The 16,375-nt window shown below is 39.8% G+C and overlaps 1 protein-coding gene across 1 annotated transcript in view; it reads left to right on the top strand.

Annotated features, from left to right (window-relative positions):
* The window catches only part of faf1 (Fas (TNFRSF6) associated factor 1), a 60,584-nt gene that overhangs the window by 18,136 nt on the left and 26,073 nt on the right, over positions 1-16,375 (top strand). The window contains exons 8-12 of the mRNA XM_080878188.1: positions 2,480-2,566; positions 11,615-11,710; positions 11,816-11,939; positions 12,051-12,114; positions 12,274-12,355. Coding sequence (XP_080734314.1) covers positions 2,480-2,566; positions 11,615-11,710; positions 11,816-11,939; positions 12,051-12,114; positions 12,274-12,355 — 453 coding nt within the window. The remainder of the gene's footprint in view (positions 1-2,479; positions 2,567-11,614; positions 11,711-11,815; positions 11,940-12,050; positions 12,115-12,273; positions 12,356-16,375) is intronic.

The following is a 16,375-nucleotide window of genomic DNA, read 5'->3' on the forward strand; positions in this document are numbered from 1 at the left end:
CTTTGATTTGCTTCCAGGCAAGGATTACAGGCAATTGGCATTTACAATGATTGGATCATTAATTTTGCCGTGAGGCATATTGCCCAGCAGCTCAGCACCACTGCCAGTTTAGCTAATGTTGTGTATAACTGGCTCATACACCCTTGCCTCATCTCAACATGAACAGCCGCACACAATTTGCAGCACTGTGTTAGACTTTGATATAAATCCCTTTATGCTCCCTTAAAGGCATTTTCTTTACATTTTATCTTCTCTGTGTAGAAGTCAGGTTGATCAATACCTTTCACAAGCCGCCGAATCGTTCGACCACCAATGCCATGTTTTGCTTAATACACCATGCAATGACGTTCCAAATGTAGGCCCCTTGTTTAGAGACAAACAAGTCTGAATTATTTGTAAGTAGGAATTTGCTATGGAAGTGTTACTGAGAGGCAACTATTAAACGTAATTGTTTTAGTTTGTTTCAGTCTCACTTATCAGTCAGATGGCTGTTGCGGTAGACAGGGGGCAGCATTAGACAGTATTGCTCCATGTGTGGTTGGATTGCAGCCCTCAGTAACAATGCTCTGTAACCGAGGGCTGCAACAAGAAATTCAGCTAGCTGGGTTAAGGCCAGGCATTCTGTCAAGCTAGTCTTGGGTTCTTATCTGTCCTTAATTTTATTAATAATTAGTTTTCTTTCAGTCGTTTTTCACAATATTTCATATGTCAGGAAAAGATTGAGTGACTCCCTTCAGATTTTGACAGTGTAGTTTCAGGTGGACACGCTTGCTGTATAGATGTGGGTGGGGGTTTTTTTTGTGGTGAGATCAGATTGTCCTTTGCCAGGTGTCTTTCACTCTCTGTCTCCACTCTCCTCCTCCACCTCTCACCTTCACTCTCTCTGTGGTGGGCGTAAGTTTGTTGTTTCTCTGATGCTGCTTTAACCTCTGACTGCAGTCTCTTCATTACTAGTGTTTATGCCTCTCCTTTCCTCCCTTTTCCCCTCTATTCATCGGCCGGCCAGCCGGTCAGTCAAATCCCTGTAGTCTGGCTGGTCAAACATAGATATTACACTCTGTAATAACACTGGCCACCCGCTTTGACCCCAGCCTGCTGTCCTGATCATAGCCTCTTCATAAGGATAGGCACCGAGCCGTGTGGTGTGGGATTTACGACGGAAAGGCAAAGGATGGACTGTGCCACTCATTTATTATTGTTCTTTTATACTTCTCCCTCCATGTTTGTACTCTGAATTGCTTTGCCGTGCTTTGCCCATCCACAGTGAAATAAAATTATGTTTGTGACTGATAATGTGTAGGAAAAAAATATTCTGCTCAAAAACTATTTTAGCTTTGATTTTTGCTTTTGTTTTAAGAGGGTTGATGATTTGTGTTTCCACAGGTTTGTTTTTGTTTTGTTTTTTATGCCAGTAAAGATTTTCAGCTTTAATATTTGGGACAAAAGTGTTCCTTACTTTGTTTTATTTAATTTTTTTTGAGCATTTCTTTTATAAAAGATAACAAGAGTCATTCTGATTGTGCTCCCAGACAGTTTTTAAACTACATATAAATGCAAAGTGCGGTAATAAGTAGTATTATGGGACAAGCAGCCGAGCATTGTCTATCTTCATAATCTTTACAGTTCAGTGTGCTGCACAGGCTTTCCTGCTTTCCCCGAGATTGGCTTTGACTTTGTGTTTGTAGCGTTCTTTAAGTTTCCACCTCCATGACCAGCAGCCCTGAATATGCTCAAGGATCCATCTCTTCTCAGTGCTTGTTACATAGACAGGATTTGCCCTGTGTGTGTGGAGGGATCTTAGCTCCACAATAGATAGTTTTCTCAGCATCAGTGTTCAGCCCTGCGGGCCTGAACGGCAGAATCCTGCAGAACAAACGCACTAGAATCCACGGCCGCCAGCGTTCAGACACCGACAGGGCTTTGATCAGGGTTGACTGGCGCACATCAGGCTGGCGTTAGGGCTTTAAACCAACAACCCAGCAGCCGGTGTAACGCAACGCTTGACGGGACAGGCGCTTGCTGGCTGCTAACTGTTTAAAAGCAAGGAGTGTTATTAAGTGATGCAGATACAGCGTCCGCACATGAATGGGAGAAGAGAAATACTGTTCATTTCAGAGCGTGGGGCTGTTGTCGCTGGGAATTAGCAGTGGCATCTGAAGAATGCTGATAACACTGGCTGTCTCTTTTCTGTCCTTCTCTCTCCTTTGACTTCTGAAGCCCTTTATTCTCTGCCTCTTCTGTTCTTCCGAGCGGAGGATGCCTCCTAAAATTTACAGCGTTGTATGCAACGTAATGAGGCAATCATGTTGACGCTAAAACTGACCCACCCGCTGGCTAGAATATAGAGAAATATCAAAGCTCTTTGTGTAGAGTCAGAGAGGCAGGGCATGCTGTTGTCATTACGGATGTTACATGAGTTTTGTGTATTGCAAGTATACAGTAATATTCAATAAAATACAATCATTTCCTCTGTTTGCAGGTGAAGAGAAACATTTCAGACTTGACCAACATCCCAGTCCGGCATCAGCAGTGGGAGGGATGGCCTGCATCAGCGTCTGATGATTCTGTAAGACACACACACACACACACACACACACACACACACACACACACACACACACACACACACACACATACACAAATGCAAAAAGTCAGTCAAACTATTCATCGGGGAACATTTTCTGTGGGTGTTTGAATCAGTAAAGGTATGCAATGACGATACGAGCATCTAAGCAGTGATAGTGAAAAATAGATTTTTGCTTATTGCAGTGCTCCCCAGGGACGGTTTTTTTCCCTGTTTATTTGTTTTGTTTTGTTTTGTTTTTTAGTTAAATAATCCAGAGTGTTCTCATTTTTGACTGACTGGAACCTAAGTTGGATTTCTGCAGATGAGTCTATTACTTGAAACATGGTCTCACAAATTGGTCTTAAAACATATTTTAAATCTTGGGAGGAAGTCCTAAAATTGTCTGTGGTTTCTCAAAATGGTGTCATTGCTCCATGAAATAAGTTTGATTTTGATACAGCAAGACATTGCTTAGATGTGATTCATGATTTAGCGGCGTTTCTGTTGATTCCAGCTGGATGAGATGGTCAAATAAACAAAATTCCTTAGGATTTTTCTGAGGATTGGTCTAAGGTCAATCTAGGCAAGCAAAAAAATGTTAAAAATTTATTTTTTTTCCCCCAAGAAATCCACTCGTACTGTGCTTTTACAAATCTGTCACATGGTTCAAAATCTGTGTGCCTTTGAGAAAAAAAAGAATAAACACCCTTCCGGTTTCTGTCCATTGGTTTTGCTAGAGTACCCGAGGCACAGAAAATTGTTCCAATCTCTAAACTGCGCCAAAACAGCTGTCAGAAGTATGAGAGTAAGATGTTAAAGGTAATTAAGACGTCAAAGATGGTTCCCATTCTGTGTCCTCTGTCTGTGGACATTAAAGCTCACATCATTCGGTCCCGCTGACCTCTCTTGTCTCAGGGTTGCCCTTCCCAACCATTCACCCTACACACAGTCAAGCTGATCAGAGGCGGCCCTCATACAGAACCTCGAAGAACCTCTGACCCCTTTTGCCTCACCCCTTCTTTGGCAGCATATGTGTTCCCATGCTAATTGTTTGGGATGTTTTCATGCCTACATTGAGAATCTGTTGTGCACACATTCTTCCAGCTAACAATTTTCATTTTGGTCTTTGTAATTGTTTGGTTTGGTGTATTTTTTTTCTCTCCATGCATTATCATATGTGTCTTGTGCAAGAATTAACTGTAAAAGCGATACATACTTGTGATTCATATGGATAAACTTGTTACTTTGTACAGTGTTATGTGGGAAGAGTCTGTTACATTTGTTACCTATTAGTCATATTACTCAAAGTGGATAAACAATGACTGAACTGGTTTTTTTTTGACTCAAAGTAAAGCTTTTAGTACTGACAGTGGAAGCAAATACAACACACCCATTAACCTACATAAAAAGGATAAAAGGTTACAGTTTTACACTACCCAAGACTGTTTGCTGTATTTTGTTCCATGACAGCTCAGAGCAGCCAATTGTAAATCCAGTAACCACCAAACAAACCATAGGGCTACGATGCAGATTTTCCATTGTTAGCATTATCTTTGGAGACTTGAAATTATGCGATCAGTAAACAGCCCGGGATTGCAAAGGAAATACAAATCTTACTGCAAATCTGAAAGCACATTTTGGACATGTGGCGCAATGACTGACCTCAGTCTTGAGTGGAAATGTTTGGTATTATTCCACTAAATTATTTACTTTTCAGAGTCGGAGCCACATTATGCACTAATAGGAAGAGTGCTGACATTTTCCAAAATCAAAGTTTTTTTTAAAACAAGGAAGGAGGGCATTTTGTAAAATGTAAATAAAAAAACAGTGCAGTAATTTATAAATAATTAAAACTGTAAAACTCATTGAAAATAATACAGAAGCAACATATCAGTGTTTTGAGGGAAATTATGCGTTTTTGTTTTCAAATTTATACCAGCAAACTTTCAAATAATTCACAACTTACTGGAAATGTACATTTGTCTATGTACTGTATATTCAGCCAACCACAAAAAAAAGGAATCACTGTTTTTCATCTATTAAAATTAGATTATTATTTTCTTGGGTAAATTGGTAAAAAGTTGGGAAATATAGGGAAAGAGCAGAGGGAAATGACATGCAGGAATCATCACAGTAAGGACTCCTCTCATGGTATGTTCCATAGCAATTAATCATTTGAAAATACTTAGACGGGCTCTGAACATTTTAAAGTATAATCATTGCATTTCATGCACTATTGACCTAACTACTACTATCTAGCCATGCGCACTCATTTTCCAATTCCAAACCAGTAAGCTGTACCTACTAATTTCAGTTTAAATGTAAGATATGTAAGAAAAACACTTGATAATTGTGTTTTTTATATTTGCACTTTTGTTCTCCGTATTCTGGTTTTCAGCGGGCCTCAGCTTGTCACACTCAGCTGTATATATAACGGCCAGCGATTGCGAATAGATTATCATAGGCCCGGTTAGCCTTTGACTAGCACACATCCGCAGTGTCTGTGTTTCCTTGGATGAAGTGATATTAAAAAGTATAGAGAAGAGACAGAAGTGCAATAATGGCCTCTGCACTAGCTATAGCCCTCTTATTGAAACGTCTGAAGGTATTAACAGAGAAAGCCAAGGGCTTGGCTGGCCTAGCAGTCGGGTAGGGAGCCAGTGTTAGTGTCTAGCTCATTAGCCCAGTCTCATCTCCCGGGGCTTGGGCCAATAAAGATGGCAGTCAGAGGCCCAAGATTGCATTTAGCTCCACGCACTATCCTGCTTGCAGTGGAATCGATTGCTACTCAACTCTTCTGTCTTGTGCGATACCAATGCATTCACCTGTGCAGTTATTATTTGTGTGTGCATATTTGCATTTGTGTATTTGCAAATGTGCCTTTCTTGTTGTACACACTGTGTCTTGGGCTATCGAACCCCAATACTGATCCAACCGAACTGTGTCTTTAGAAAAAACATTTCCTTTGGCTTTGAAAATTCATATTTTTCACTTGAATTCTTGGTCAAATTATTAGTACTTTTTACTTGTTTTTTTGTCTTTTGTTTGTTTGGTTTTTTTCCCAATATTGCAAATTTTGTTTTATTTAAATAAACTGTTGATTGAAGTACTAAAATAATTCTACATTGTTTAAGAAAAGGTATAACATATTTAGTACTGATACAGAAAATTTGTAATTGGATTAGCAGGAATTCACATGCTGACTGTGACAGTGTTGGGGAAATTGCCTTTGCTTTAGCTGTATAGTTGCTTTCATAGTCATCTAGAGCACATTTATGTTTATATATATATCATAGTTCATCTAGCTGATCAACTGCTCAGAATATCAGTTTCTTCTCTCAGTTATTCTTGTGCTGTGAGAAAGTTATTTGAGTTGGTGTAATGTTAGTGTAATTATGTCATGTATTGTTGGAGTATAGGAGATGGTTTGTTAGAAAGAAATTCTCACCTTTCCAGAAAACTAGTGGTTACATGATGTGTCAGCCCCTGATATTGTTCACTCAGCACGTTTCATTGAAATTCAAGGTCTGATGGTCATCGGAAATTGGATCAGGATGCATAATGGTTTCATGGCAATGAATCACAGATTAGTTTATTCAGTCTATTGTTATTGTTTTTGCTATGGGCTCTTAGAATAAAGGAATTTAGTAGGGCTGTGCGATATGACCAAAATCTCATATCCCGATATAAGAATTCTATCGTCCGATAACGATATAAATCACAAAAATGTAACATTTTCTGTAAATTCTGTGAACCTCAGGCAGCTCAACTTGCGGGAAGTTTTTCCAGCTGCGCGTCATGTAGCTGGAGTCGAGTGTTTTAACCGATGCATGAAACTATACATTTTTAGACATAAGTTGTAACGGCCGCCGTTTTCTTTGTAAGTATTTATTACACGGCGTGCTGCGGAGGAAAGCCTGTTCTAACGTTTGAGTCTAAGGTTTATTTTTTAGCACCTGGCGGCTCTTTTTTTTAATTCTCATCTGTAAATAATCTGCTCTTTCACGTGATTCAGTTTATTTTGAAAAGTCTCAACAGGATCTTGAGCTTTATTGTGAAAGGTTTATGTGGAACATAAACAAGCGGACACGCGATGCCGTTACCGTCGTTGTTGCTAACCAAAACGCATAAAAACAGGCGCTTGTCCGTCCATAGTGTGGTTATATAAAATATAAGAGAAAGAGAGAACTTTAAGAAATTAATATAGCCACTACAGTGACCATCAAAACGATGAAAAAATATTGTCGTAAACAGTTTATTTTGCGACACCACGAAACAAACGATAGCGTAAAATGAAACGATAGACGTTTTTATATCGTCATAAATTCAGTATTAAATGTAGTAAATGGGACATAGATATTTCTTTATAGATATATTACTGCTACTATCTATATATAAATAAATAAATAAATAAATATCTCTATCTGTCTGTCTGTCTAGATATGTATAGATAGATAGATAAGGTAGTAAAAGTCACATTGCTTTAACTGCTGTACATTTTATTCCTAAGTAATTCAAATTCACCATCAAACACGACTGCCAATGTGAACACATTGCTATTCAAAGCATATAAAACATTTTCCCAGTCTTCTGTATCGCTTCTTAATATTCCATAAATAATTTAATGTCCCCAGTGTGACATTTACCCAGAGCACATTTGGTTGACAAATGTGCAGCTGTTCATGATGAGCAATTTAAATGTTTGTTTCTTGAACATTGTTTTGGGTGCCATGATTACAATGTTCTTATAGATTCATTAGAATCCAGTTTGTAATATTTACTAGTAGTAGAGATCCATGTGGGCAAAACAAATGGTTTTTGTGACTGTTTATTTTAGCATTTGCTTGAATTTTCTTTGGGTTTACTGCATCACAGACATCTTGACGGAACTGGAAAAAGTTCTCAGTCAGAGAAAAAGTGTGTTGGACTTTGCTATAGTTTAAATTTGATTTAAAAAAATTATTTTCTCCAAGTAGAGCAAAACGCTTACTCTGGCATCATTTGGAAATATTATGGTCGTACTGCCTTTCAATTTTTTCTCGCTTGTGTGGCATTGACAAAGCTGTTCTGAATATAATACTGATGATGGAAATTAACTTGCTTTGCTATTGCAAATATAACTGTTGAACCTCTGTCCTCGCCTTCTCTGAGACTTTGCCCTTAGCATTTCAGCACAGAGAGTCTCTGCACAGGCTTCATCTCATTGGAGCAGCTCTGATTGGCCGTCCTTCCTCCCATACCTGTTGGAGTGATTGACAGCCAGTGGGACATCCTTATTACGTCCCCCCCATCTCTGCACCCCTCCACCACCACCCGCCCTTTCTTCTAGCCTGTAATTGCTGACATTTATGCAGTGTTTCATGGTGTTTGCTAATGTATTAATGCCACAGAGCCTCTGAGGTGCCGTGGCTTGTAGGGCAGCACCTCCCTCCATTTCCCAGCTGGCATTACTGGAATCTTCCTCTACCTGATTGGGGCCTATGAAACCAGTTATTGACAGGTGGGGGGACAGCTTGTGGTTTCCATAGCATCAGGGCTCAGCAGTAAAGTCAGGCAGAGCCACCCCCCCTTCGTCATGAAATTGGCCTTCTTCAGGTGAAATTCAGTGCTGACTTAGTCTGTCTGTATCTGTTTTCTTTTTGTTTCTTGGTGTTATGCTCCCATCTCACTGAACCTTTTATTTGAAGAATAGGATCCTTTTGTCCTGACCATGGTCACGCTGTATATCTTCCTATTGCATCTCAGCCTAGAAACAATGTCATTTATTAAATATCTTAATAAATCTTAAAGGTGGAGTTTAAGTCTTCTATCTCCTTTCTTTTTAAACTTCCTCTTTTCTTTCTCTCTGTTCTTCTCTTGCTCTAAAACTGACATAGTAGAGTAAGGTGGTATGATGAGGTTTTGGTTGCCTTCAGTGCAGCTGTCAGTGGTAATTATCTCATACTCACAGCCAGACACCTAATCCAAACACTGCCTACACTGGAAAAGAAAAAAAAATGAAACACAGAAAGAATGAAGGGAGGAAAAAGGAGGATAGAGTAGAGGGACAAAAAAAAGGTTGACTGGGAAAGCAAAAGGAGGGAGGGGGGGTGTGAGGGAAAGAGAAAATTCTTCCCCTGTATCAGCCCCTGAATGCTTAGAGCCTCAATGAAAGTGTTAATTAAAAGAATCCAAAAAAGAGGAGCCAGTTCCTTTTGTGTGGAGATGTGGGAGAGGGTCATTTTGGGGGTTAACCTCATCCCCTCAGACCCTGTGCCCTGCGGCGCTTCAACCTTGTTTCCACGTTTCACCACTGAGCCGTCAAGCTGCACTTGTGTACCTCAACATCGGGAGAAGCCATTGGGTCAATGTGAGGAAGAGGACTGAGAGGCACTCATCTCTCTCTTTTTTTTTTTCTCCTTTTCCCCCCTTTTCACCTCCCCTGGTTGCATCCATGTCAGCCCAAACCCTCCAGGCTGTCTTTGACAGGGGAAGTGATCAACTTTATTTATACACTTATTAGGTGCTCAGACAAAACCCTCTCATTGTGAGTGGCGGGGGTAAAGGGTTTATGGGGCTCTGCTTGCCAGTCTGTGTTAAAATTCTCACGTTTGATTGCCACTCATAGGCAGCGAAGAGACGGGGCCATTCCTTCACGTCCTTAAAGTTCAGAACCTGTGCATCTTTAGCTCAATAACGTCAGTGTTAATTCAGCTCACAGACCTGGCACCCATAACGTCTTCAGTGGTCGTAGCTTTTCATTAAGTGTGTTGCTGGTTTTGAAAAAGCAAATTGCGTTTCTACATCGCTTAATTTTTTTCCCCACTTTTTCAGTAAATTCTTTTGTGATGTTCTGGTTTCTGATTAGAATGACTGATAGATCTAATGAAATAAAAGAAGTAAATAAGTTAGAGTTGAGTTACTTGAGCACAGACGAGGCAATTCAGTTAAGTGTTCTTCGTAGGTGTTCCTTATGTTAGGGTTGGCTGGATCAGCTATCCTTGCTGTGACACTTGTGTGCTTTTTATTGACAATAGTACACTTGCTACTAATTGGTAATGTGCAGGAAGTACAGTCGGTCTCTTCTCTCGTCTGTATGCGCTTGGCTGTTTGGTTTTCTTTTTGTCTGGGAACATTCATCTGTTCTTGGCCCCAAAGGGAAAAAAACATAAATTCACAAAGAAAAGGACAGTCAAATATTTTTGCCCCAAAACATTTAGCCTTTTTAGTTAGTGTTATATGATGTGCTCTTGCAAACAAAGCTCCACGGTGGATTTGTCCCTTTAGAGGTGATGTCATTCTTGGTTTGTTTTGTTTCAATATTGCGTGAGAGTCTAGCCACTGCTTTTTGGAGCAGATTTCTGCGCTTAAGACAACACAGAGGAGGAATACTCATCAAGATGTTATTCTTTCTCATATTGTCAGGGGAGATACTCGGTGAAATATCCCTTCAGTCAATCGTTGCTCGACTGGTGGGAATTTGAAACGCCAATATTATAGCCAGTTTTAGTATATCCTCTGTCAACTATTTGAAATGGTGCAATAAATGTTTTTTCAGCTCCCAAGAGTGAGACTGAGTTCACTTGCTCTTTTTAGGAGGGAAAAAAACCCAATATGTAAATAAATGCTATCATTTTATTTCTGTATATGTTGTAAATGTGATTGCAAAGGGACAAAGAGTATAGTTGTGGTAGATTTGGGGGATATGGACACAGCTTCTCATGATTTCTTGATCAGTATCTATGCAAATTTTTCTTAAATAATAATTTCTACCTTGTTCTTTTTTGTAGAAAATAATTTGGTTATTTTGTGTAATTGCTAACAAAAAAGCCCTTTTGTTGATTTGTTATATGGTGAAGCACTGTGGATTCTACGTAAAATACAAAACCGCAGCATAAAAAGCAATTAAAATGTTCAAACTAATCTCAGGATGAGTATCGCAATACTGCCCAACCCCAGCAGCGCCTACACTGACTCAACTAGTCCACAACTGTGCAAATAGTTTTGTATAAATATTTGGTTCTTTTGTGTGCAGCGCACTTACTTTCTAACAGTCAAAAGATAATTAAGTGCGACGTGACTGCACAGTTCTTATCAGTGCCAGGCAAACAGAGATACACTTATAAGTCCGTGCTTGTGATAAGGTCTACTGGTTACACTGCTCTCTCCTGCTCTAGAGAGCTGACACCAGCACGAGGAAGTACTTTTAATTTAGGAGAGACACAGAGAGGAAAACTCCATTCAGCCCGTGTAGCTCTTTTCAGACTCAATTGGTGTTGCGTGTAAGCGTCTCTTGATTCAGCCATGTCCAGCTGCTCTTTGTGTGTCTCAGCACTCGACAATGGAGCAGATAAGAGGACCTCTGCAGGGGATGAGCAGCTCCTCTGGCTCTTATCACACCAAGCTTACCTACCCTGCCTCAGTGCTGTTGTTCTCTCTACCAGAACAGTATTTGCATGTGGGTTTTCAGTTCAGGTGCCACTGAATATAATGTTGTGTTATTATTAAGTCTCAGTATATTCAGATTGGAAGATCTAAGATCTAAAAGCAAGACAACTTTAGTTTCATTCTGCAACAGCCTTGTCTCTATTGCTGATATCCCTTGGGGTCTGAGCCAGGAGACTCCTGTAATGAGTCCCTGCTGAATGCTCACATTTTCAGTCCTGGTTTTGGATTTGGGAGCTCATTAGTCAGGTTACCTTCTACTATAGACCACCACTGCACTTATGGATCCTGCAGGTGTACAGAAACCTCATTGTGGTCACGCCTCATTAGAGAGATGATCAAGCCTTTGTTTGAAAATACAAAGTATGTCATGATACAGGTTATGCTTCTGCTGCCTGGGGAAAAAGGCAAACAAATGTAAGGCACAACTACAGAATCAGTGGTGAAGTTTGCCTTGTTTTGGTTTAGGCATCAGTTTTAGGCAAGTCATAAGCAGTAGATACCAACACATACTTAAACTTGATGACATTATTATATTGTGTTGAGTAAACGCACACGGTCGGCAGTCATTCTTAATTGTTGGCTTCATTCTTTTGTTCTGTTTCCTTTGTTTGTTTGTTTTAGATGACACTAGCTCTTTCTGGAATCAGCTATCCCTGCCATCACCTGAGTGTTTGTCGAAGGTCCTCGCCAGCTAATGCCCAGGAACCCACAGAAGAGGTAAATTGACCTACGTATGCCACCGCACGCTTCTGAGTTATGCATTTCATCCCCTAGGCAACTTTCAAGCATCAGACATGCTCATGAAATGCTTCTTATTTACAGTGTGCGGATGTCCATATGATCAGCGACAGTGAGGGTGATGATTATGAAGACGCATCAGAATTTGGTGTGGATGATTCAGAGATGTTTGGAGTGGGCTCCTCGAGCTGTAGGAAATCACCTATGAGTACGTAATGTGAACCACTTGTAGAACTCAGTTATAGCAGCCACTGTAGTATTAACCTCCAGATACAGCATGTAAAGCCTGACCATATAATTATTTTTGTCCCTTTTGCAGTGCCAGAGAATAGTGAAAATGAAACTGATGCCTTAATTCACTTTACTTCTGAATTTTCTTCGAGGTGAGCGGTTGTTATGCTCAATTTAAAATGGCTTTGAAACCTGACAAAACTGGATAGTAACAATGTTTTAAATAAGAGTCGTGTGTGTGTGTGTGTGTGTGTGTGTGTGTGTGTGTGTGTGTGTGTGTGTGTGTGTGTGTGTGTGTGTGCGTCCTGTAGATATGGAGAGACCCATCCAATGTTCTTTATTGGGTCTTTGGAGGCAGCATCTCAAGAGGCCTTCCATGGCAAAGCCAGAGATGTAAGTAACCTTTTGGACTATTTTGGGTCTCACAGGAACATTTTTAATATACTCTGAAAAACTTGTGTTTTTCTTTGAAGCTTCATATTCTTATCCCTTTTAATTTGGGCTGTGCAAGTGATACGAGGTACTGATGTTACAAATGATGGCCTGTCCTTTATCACTGATGTCATTTCTCCTTCATGGAAGAGTCGCTTTTTTCAGGTTTGAGTTTTCTTTGCTTAAGATAACATGACAAAGGAACACAAACAGAGAAGGATATTATTAATTCTGTCAAGGGAGATACTTTATTTCTCATAACTTCTCTTTTGTTACTGGGCTGGGGGAAATTTAAAACGCTAATATAATCAGGAACTTTATTCACCTGGCCTACATTTTTTACATTTGGGTTAGAGTTCATTGTTAAGTTGGGGAAAGCTAGATGAATCTGGTTACCATTATAGATGGATGCATAGGGTAATCAGAGATCACTGACGCCGTGCTGCTGGTCTGTTGCACACATAATTCAGTCCGCTTATGTAGAATGATATCTATGGAGATCTCATGAGACACAACTTTAAATATAAGTCATTTAGTTTTAGGCTTAATGCCAGTAAAACCAATCCAATCCAACCCAACTTTATTTATATAGCACTTTAAAACAACACAGTTGACCAGAGTGCTTTCCAATAATAAAACAGATAAAAGTTAAAAACCATACACTAAGCAGACAAAGAAATAAATATAAATAACAGTAAAATAAATACATAAATGAAAATGATAAAAATAAATCAGTATATATATATTAAATATTAAAACATGAGTAAAATAGACAATAAAATATACAATGAATAAAATTAACAAAATAAAAAAGATTAAGAGCAACAGCTGACTACAAACTGACTCTGGTACTACTCCTAAAAAGCCTTTGAAAAAAAGTGCGTTTTTAAAAGTGATTTAAACATTTCAAGTGTTGGGGCCAACCTAATATGGAGGGGCAGTTTATTCCATATTTTGGGGGCCACAACAGCAAAAGCTCAGTCCCCCCGGTGTTTCAGTCATCTATAATAGAGGTAATGGAGACCTGGTAATATTTTCATCTCTAATTATTTCCTCTCTTTATATTTTGTTTCCAAGAAGTCAGACTTCATCATAATTCTTTAAAGTGGTCTTGACCAATAGTTCCCCAGGTCCTCTTAAGGTCTCCTCGGTTTTTCTTTGGCCATTGTCTCGTTTTCAGTCCAGTCCTTATACTTGACCATTTATAGAGAAATGTTTTTGGTTTTGTTTTTTTTGTTTTTTGTTAAACTGCTCAACAGTGACCTAGAAATCATTCAACCACAAAAGGCACCCAACTTAAGGGATGAACCAGTGATGTGTCTACACATAACGGACAACTGGGCAAATAACCAATATGAAATTATGCTTTTAAGCACTTTGTTACTAGCAGCTTGTTGCAAAAAGCATGTAATGTGTTCCCATTTGTTTAGCTGAATTTATGAAACATGTCAAAAGTACCACAATTTGATGAGCATAAACAGCATCTTTACACTAACAAGGTGTTTCCCAACTGGCTTTTGGGCCTGGACAAGTGGAGGCCAATAGACAAAGCGGTAAGCCTGAAAATAACTATCTATACGAGGGATGTATCTGGAACTTCAGTTGATCCATATGCTGAAGCCTTATCAGAAATGGTCTCGGTGGATGTGTGGCTGTTAAAAAGCCATTCTTAAGGAATGGAAACAGAGAAAAAACCCTGAGGTGTGCCAAGAACTGGATGAATATTCAGTGGCAAGAGGTCTTATAGGGATGAATCCAAATTTTACATTTGGTTTAAATAATCGTTAATCTGTCTGGAGGTGGTCAGAGAGAGATAAAACAATGAGTCTCTATAGCTCGCTGGGAGCTCTGTCGTGGTTTGCAGCTGCATTTCAGTCCGTCGTGTTAGGGATCGTTCCTTGTCCACCATGCAGTACCATCTGGAAAGCGTCTGATTGGCAACGGCATGACAATGATCCCAAACACACTGCCAATGCAGTAACAGCAAACCTTGATGAAAAAGAAAAATGCATAGTGGAACACTATCAAACATGGATTGGCCTCCCCAGAGCCCAGACCACAACAATTATCAAAGCAGCGTGGGATCATCTTGACAGAGAACGGAACAAAAGGCAAAGCCTGTAGAACTATTACTGAGCATTACATTCCAAACAAGATTTATTAGGAGAGTGCATTTTGTTATACACTGTATTTTTGCACATTTTGACATATTGCCAGACAGATTTCACATTTTCCTACCAAAGTATAAAGAAATAAAAAGTGGCTCAAGACTTTTATTGAGTATTTCTTGAAACTTGAACAATTGGAATATCAGCATGAACAAAACTTGTTAGACACAGTGTGCTAAGAGTAACTGAGTAAATGATTAGTGTGTGCAGAAGGCATGACGATAATCTATGCCTTACTTTCCATAAACCGTAAAATTACATTTCTTTCTAAAAAAAAAAGTCATTGATGATGGTGATGTTTAATGTATGTACCGTGGATGTGGCTTGATAGCGAAACTGATATTAGTTATCAAAACCATCATCAAATTTTCACCCCGACAGCTGAGGCTTTATTTTTAGCTGTCCACTTTCCCCCTTGTTTTTCAGCTTTTGTCCTTTTAAGGATGCTTGTATCAACGGACAGCTTGTGTGGATTACAGCCTTATTAGACTGTGAGGACACAGCAAGATGTTCTGGGGGTTCAGATCACCAGGCACACAAAGAGGGAGGGTGAAAAAGATGATAGCAGGGCCACAAAATGAAGGACATGGTCTTAAAAAGCAGCGTGGAGCACAAGAGAAAGTTGGACGAAAAAAGGCTGTGCGGGAAGAAAGAGAAAAATAAGCAAATGTGATTTTGGGGGATAAAAGAAAGGGAAGGAGAGAGTGTGAAATAAACAGAGATGTAGAAAAAAATCTAAAGAGAAGCTTGGCATTTTGCCTGTTTCCCAGCTGATCTCCTCTCCTAAGCCAGCACAATATGGCTGATGTCTCTCTGGTGTTCACACACAGTACTGTACCACTGTGCTCTAAACAGCATGAGGGCAGAATAGTATTCATTTCCACTGTATTTTGTTTTATTCTGGGTGAGCTTGATTTAGCCTGCCAACTGTGCTGTGGTTAAAATGGCTTTGGAGAAGCTGGATATGTGCAAAGATGTTGCACGAAAGCAGAAGCTATTTGATCTGTTCTGTGTTTGTCCTGTTTTGTCACAAACATCCGAGATGACAGGCCAAAACAAGCTGCTTTTCACGGTTTCATTACACAGTAGCATATGTGCACAATTACACCGTCCCCTCTTCCATCTATCCGACAATCCCATCCCTTGCTCTTTCGCTTCCATTTGAAAAGCAATCTAGTATTTGTGTCCTCGTAGTAGAAAAAGCCTACTTCATTAAGGGTATATTAGAGTAGGGCAGGTTTGACTGAAGGGGTTTTTAAACAGAGGAATCAGTCTCACTCTCTCATAGCCTGGGAGAGGCTAATCACTAAGCAAAACACTACATTTGATGAAGTGTTTCTGAAGGTGTGTGTTGGGGGAATGTTGAGATAGACTCAATCCATCCTTAATGAAAATGCTTTGGGCTGCTGAGCTGAGCTGAGCTGAACCCTCTTGGGGATCAGTGGTTAGTCAGAGCGTACAGAGAGATAGGCCACCCATCACTAACCACGATCCTCACTAAATCCCCATCAACGCACTGGTTAATCACTCTAACCCCACGCTTTTTCGCTCTCCACTCTGCTCTCATGTCTGCCACACACAAAGACACATCAAAATTCATAGCCTTGCTGAAGAGCGGAGTTGAGGGATTTATCGCTGCCAAGTATCTGCTTTAAAACCCAGCAATAGCCTCGCAGAGTCAAGAGGAAAAAGCAGCGGTCAGTCAGAATGGCATATGGCGCGTAGATGTACATGTATCTCTGTCAGCTTGTGAAATGTTGATCACAAGTGGCTTTGATTAGTTATTGACTGCACCTGAAATGATTACTGTCAG

Source organism: Rhamphochromis sp. 'chilingali', assembly GCF_963969265.1.
Source record: "Rhamphochromis sp. 'chilingali' genome assembly, chromosome: 3".
Classification (NCBI taxonomy): domain Eukaryota; kingdom Metazoa; phylum Chordata; class Actinopteri; order Cichliformes; family Cichlidae; genus Rhamphochromis; species Rhamphochromis sp. 'chilingali'.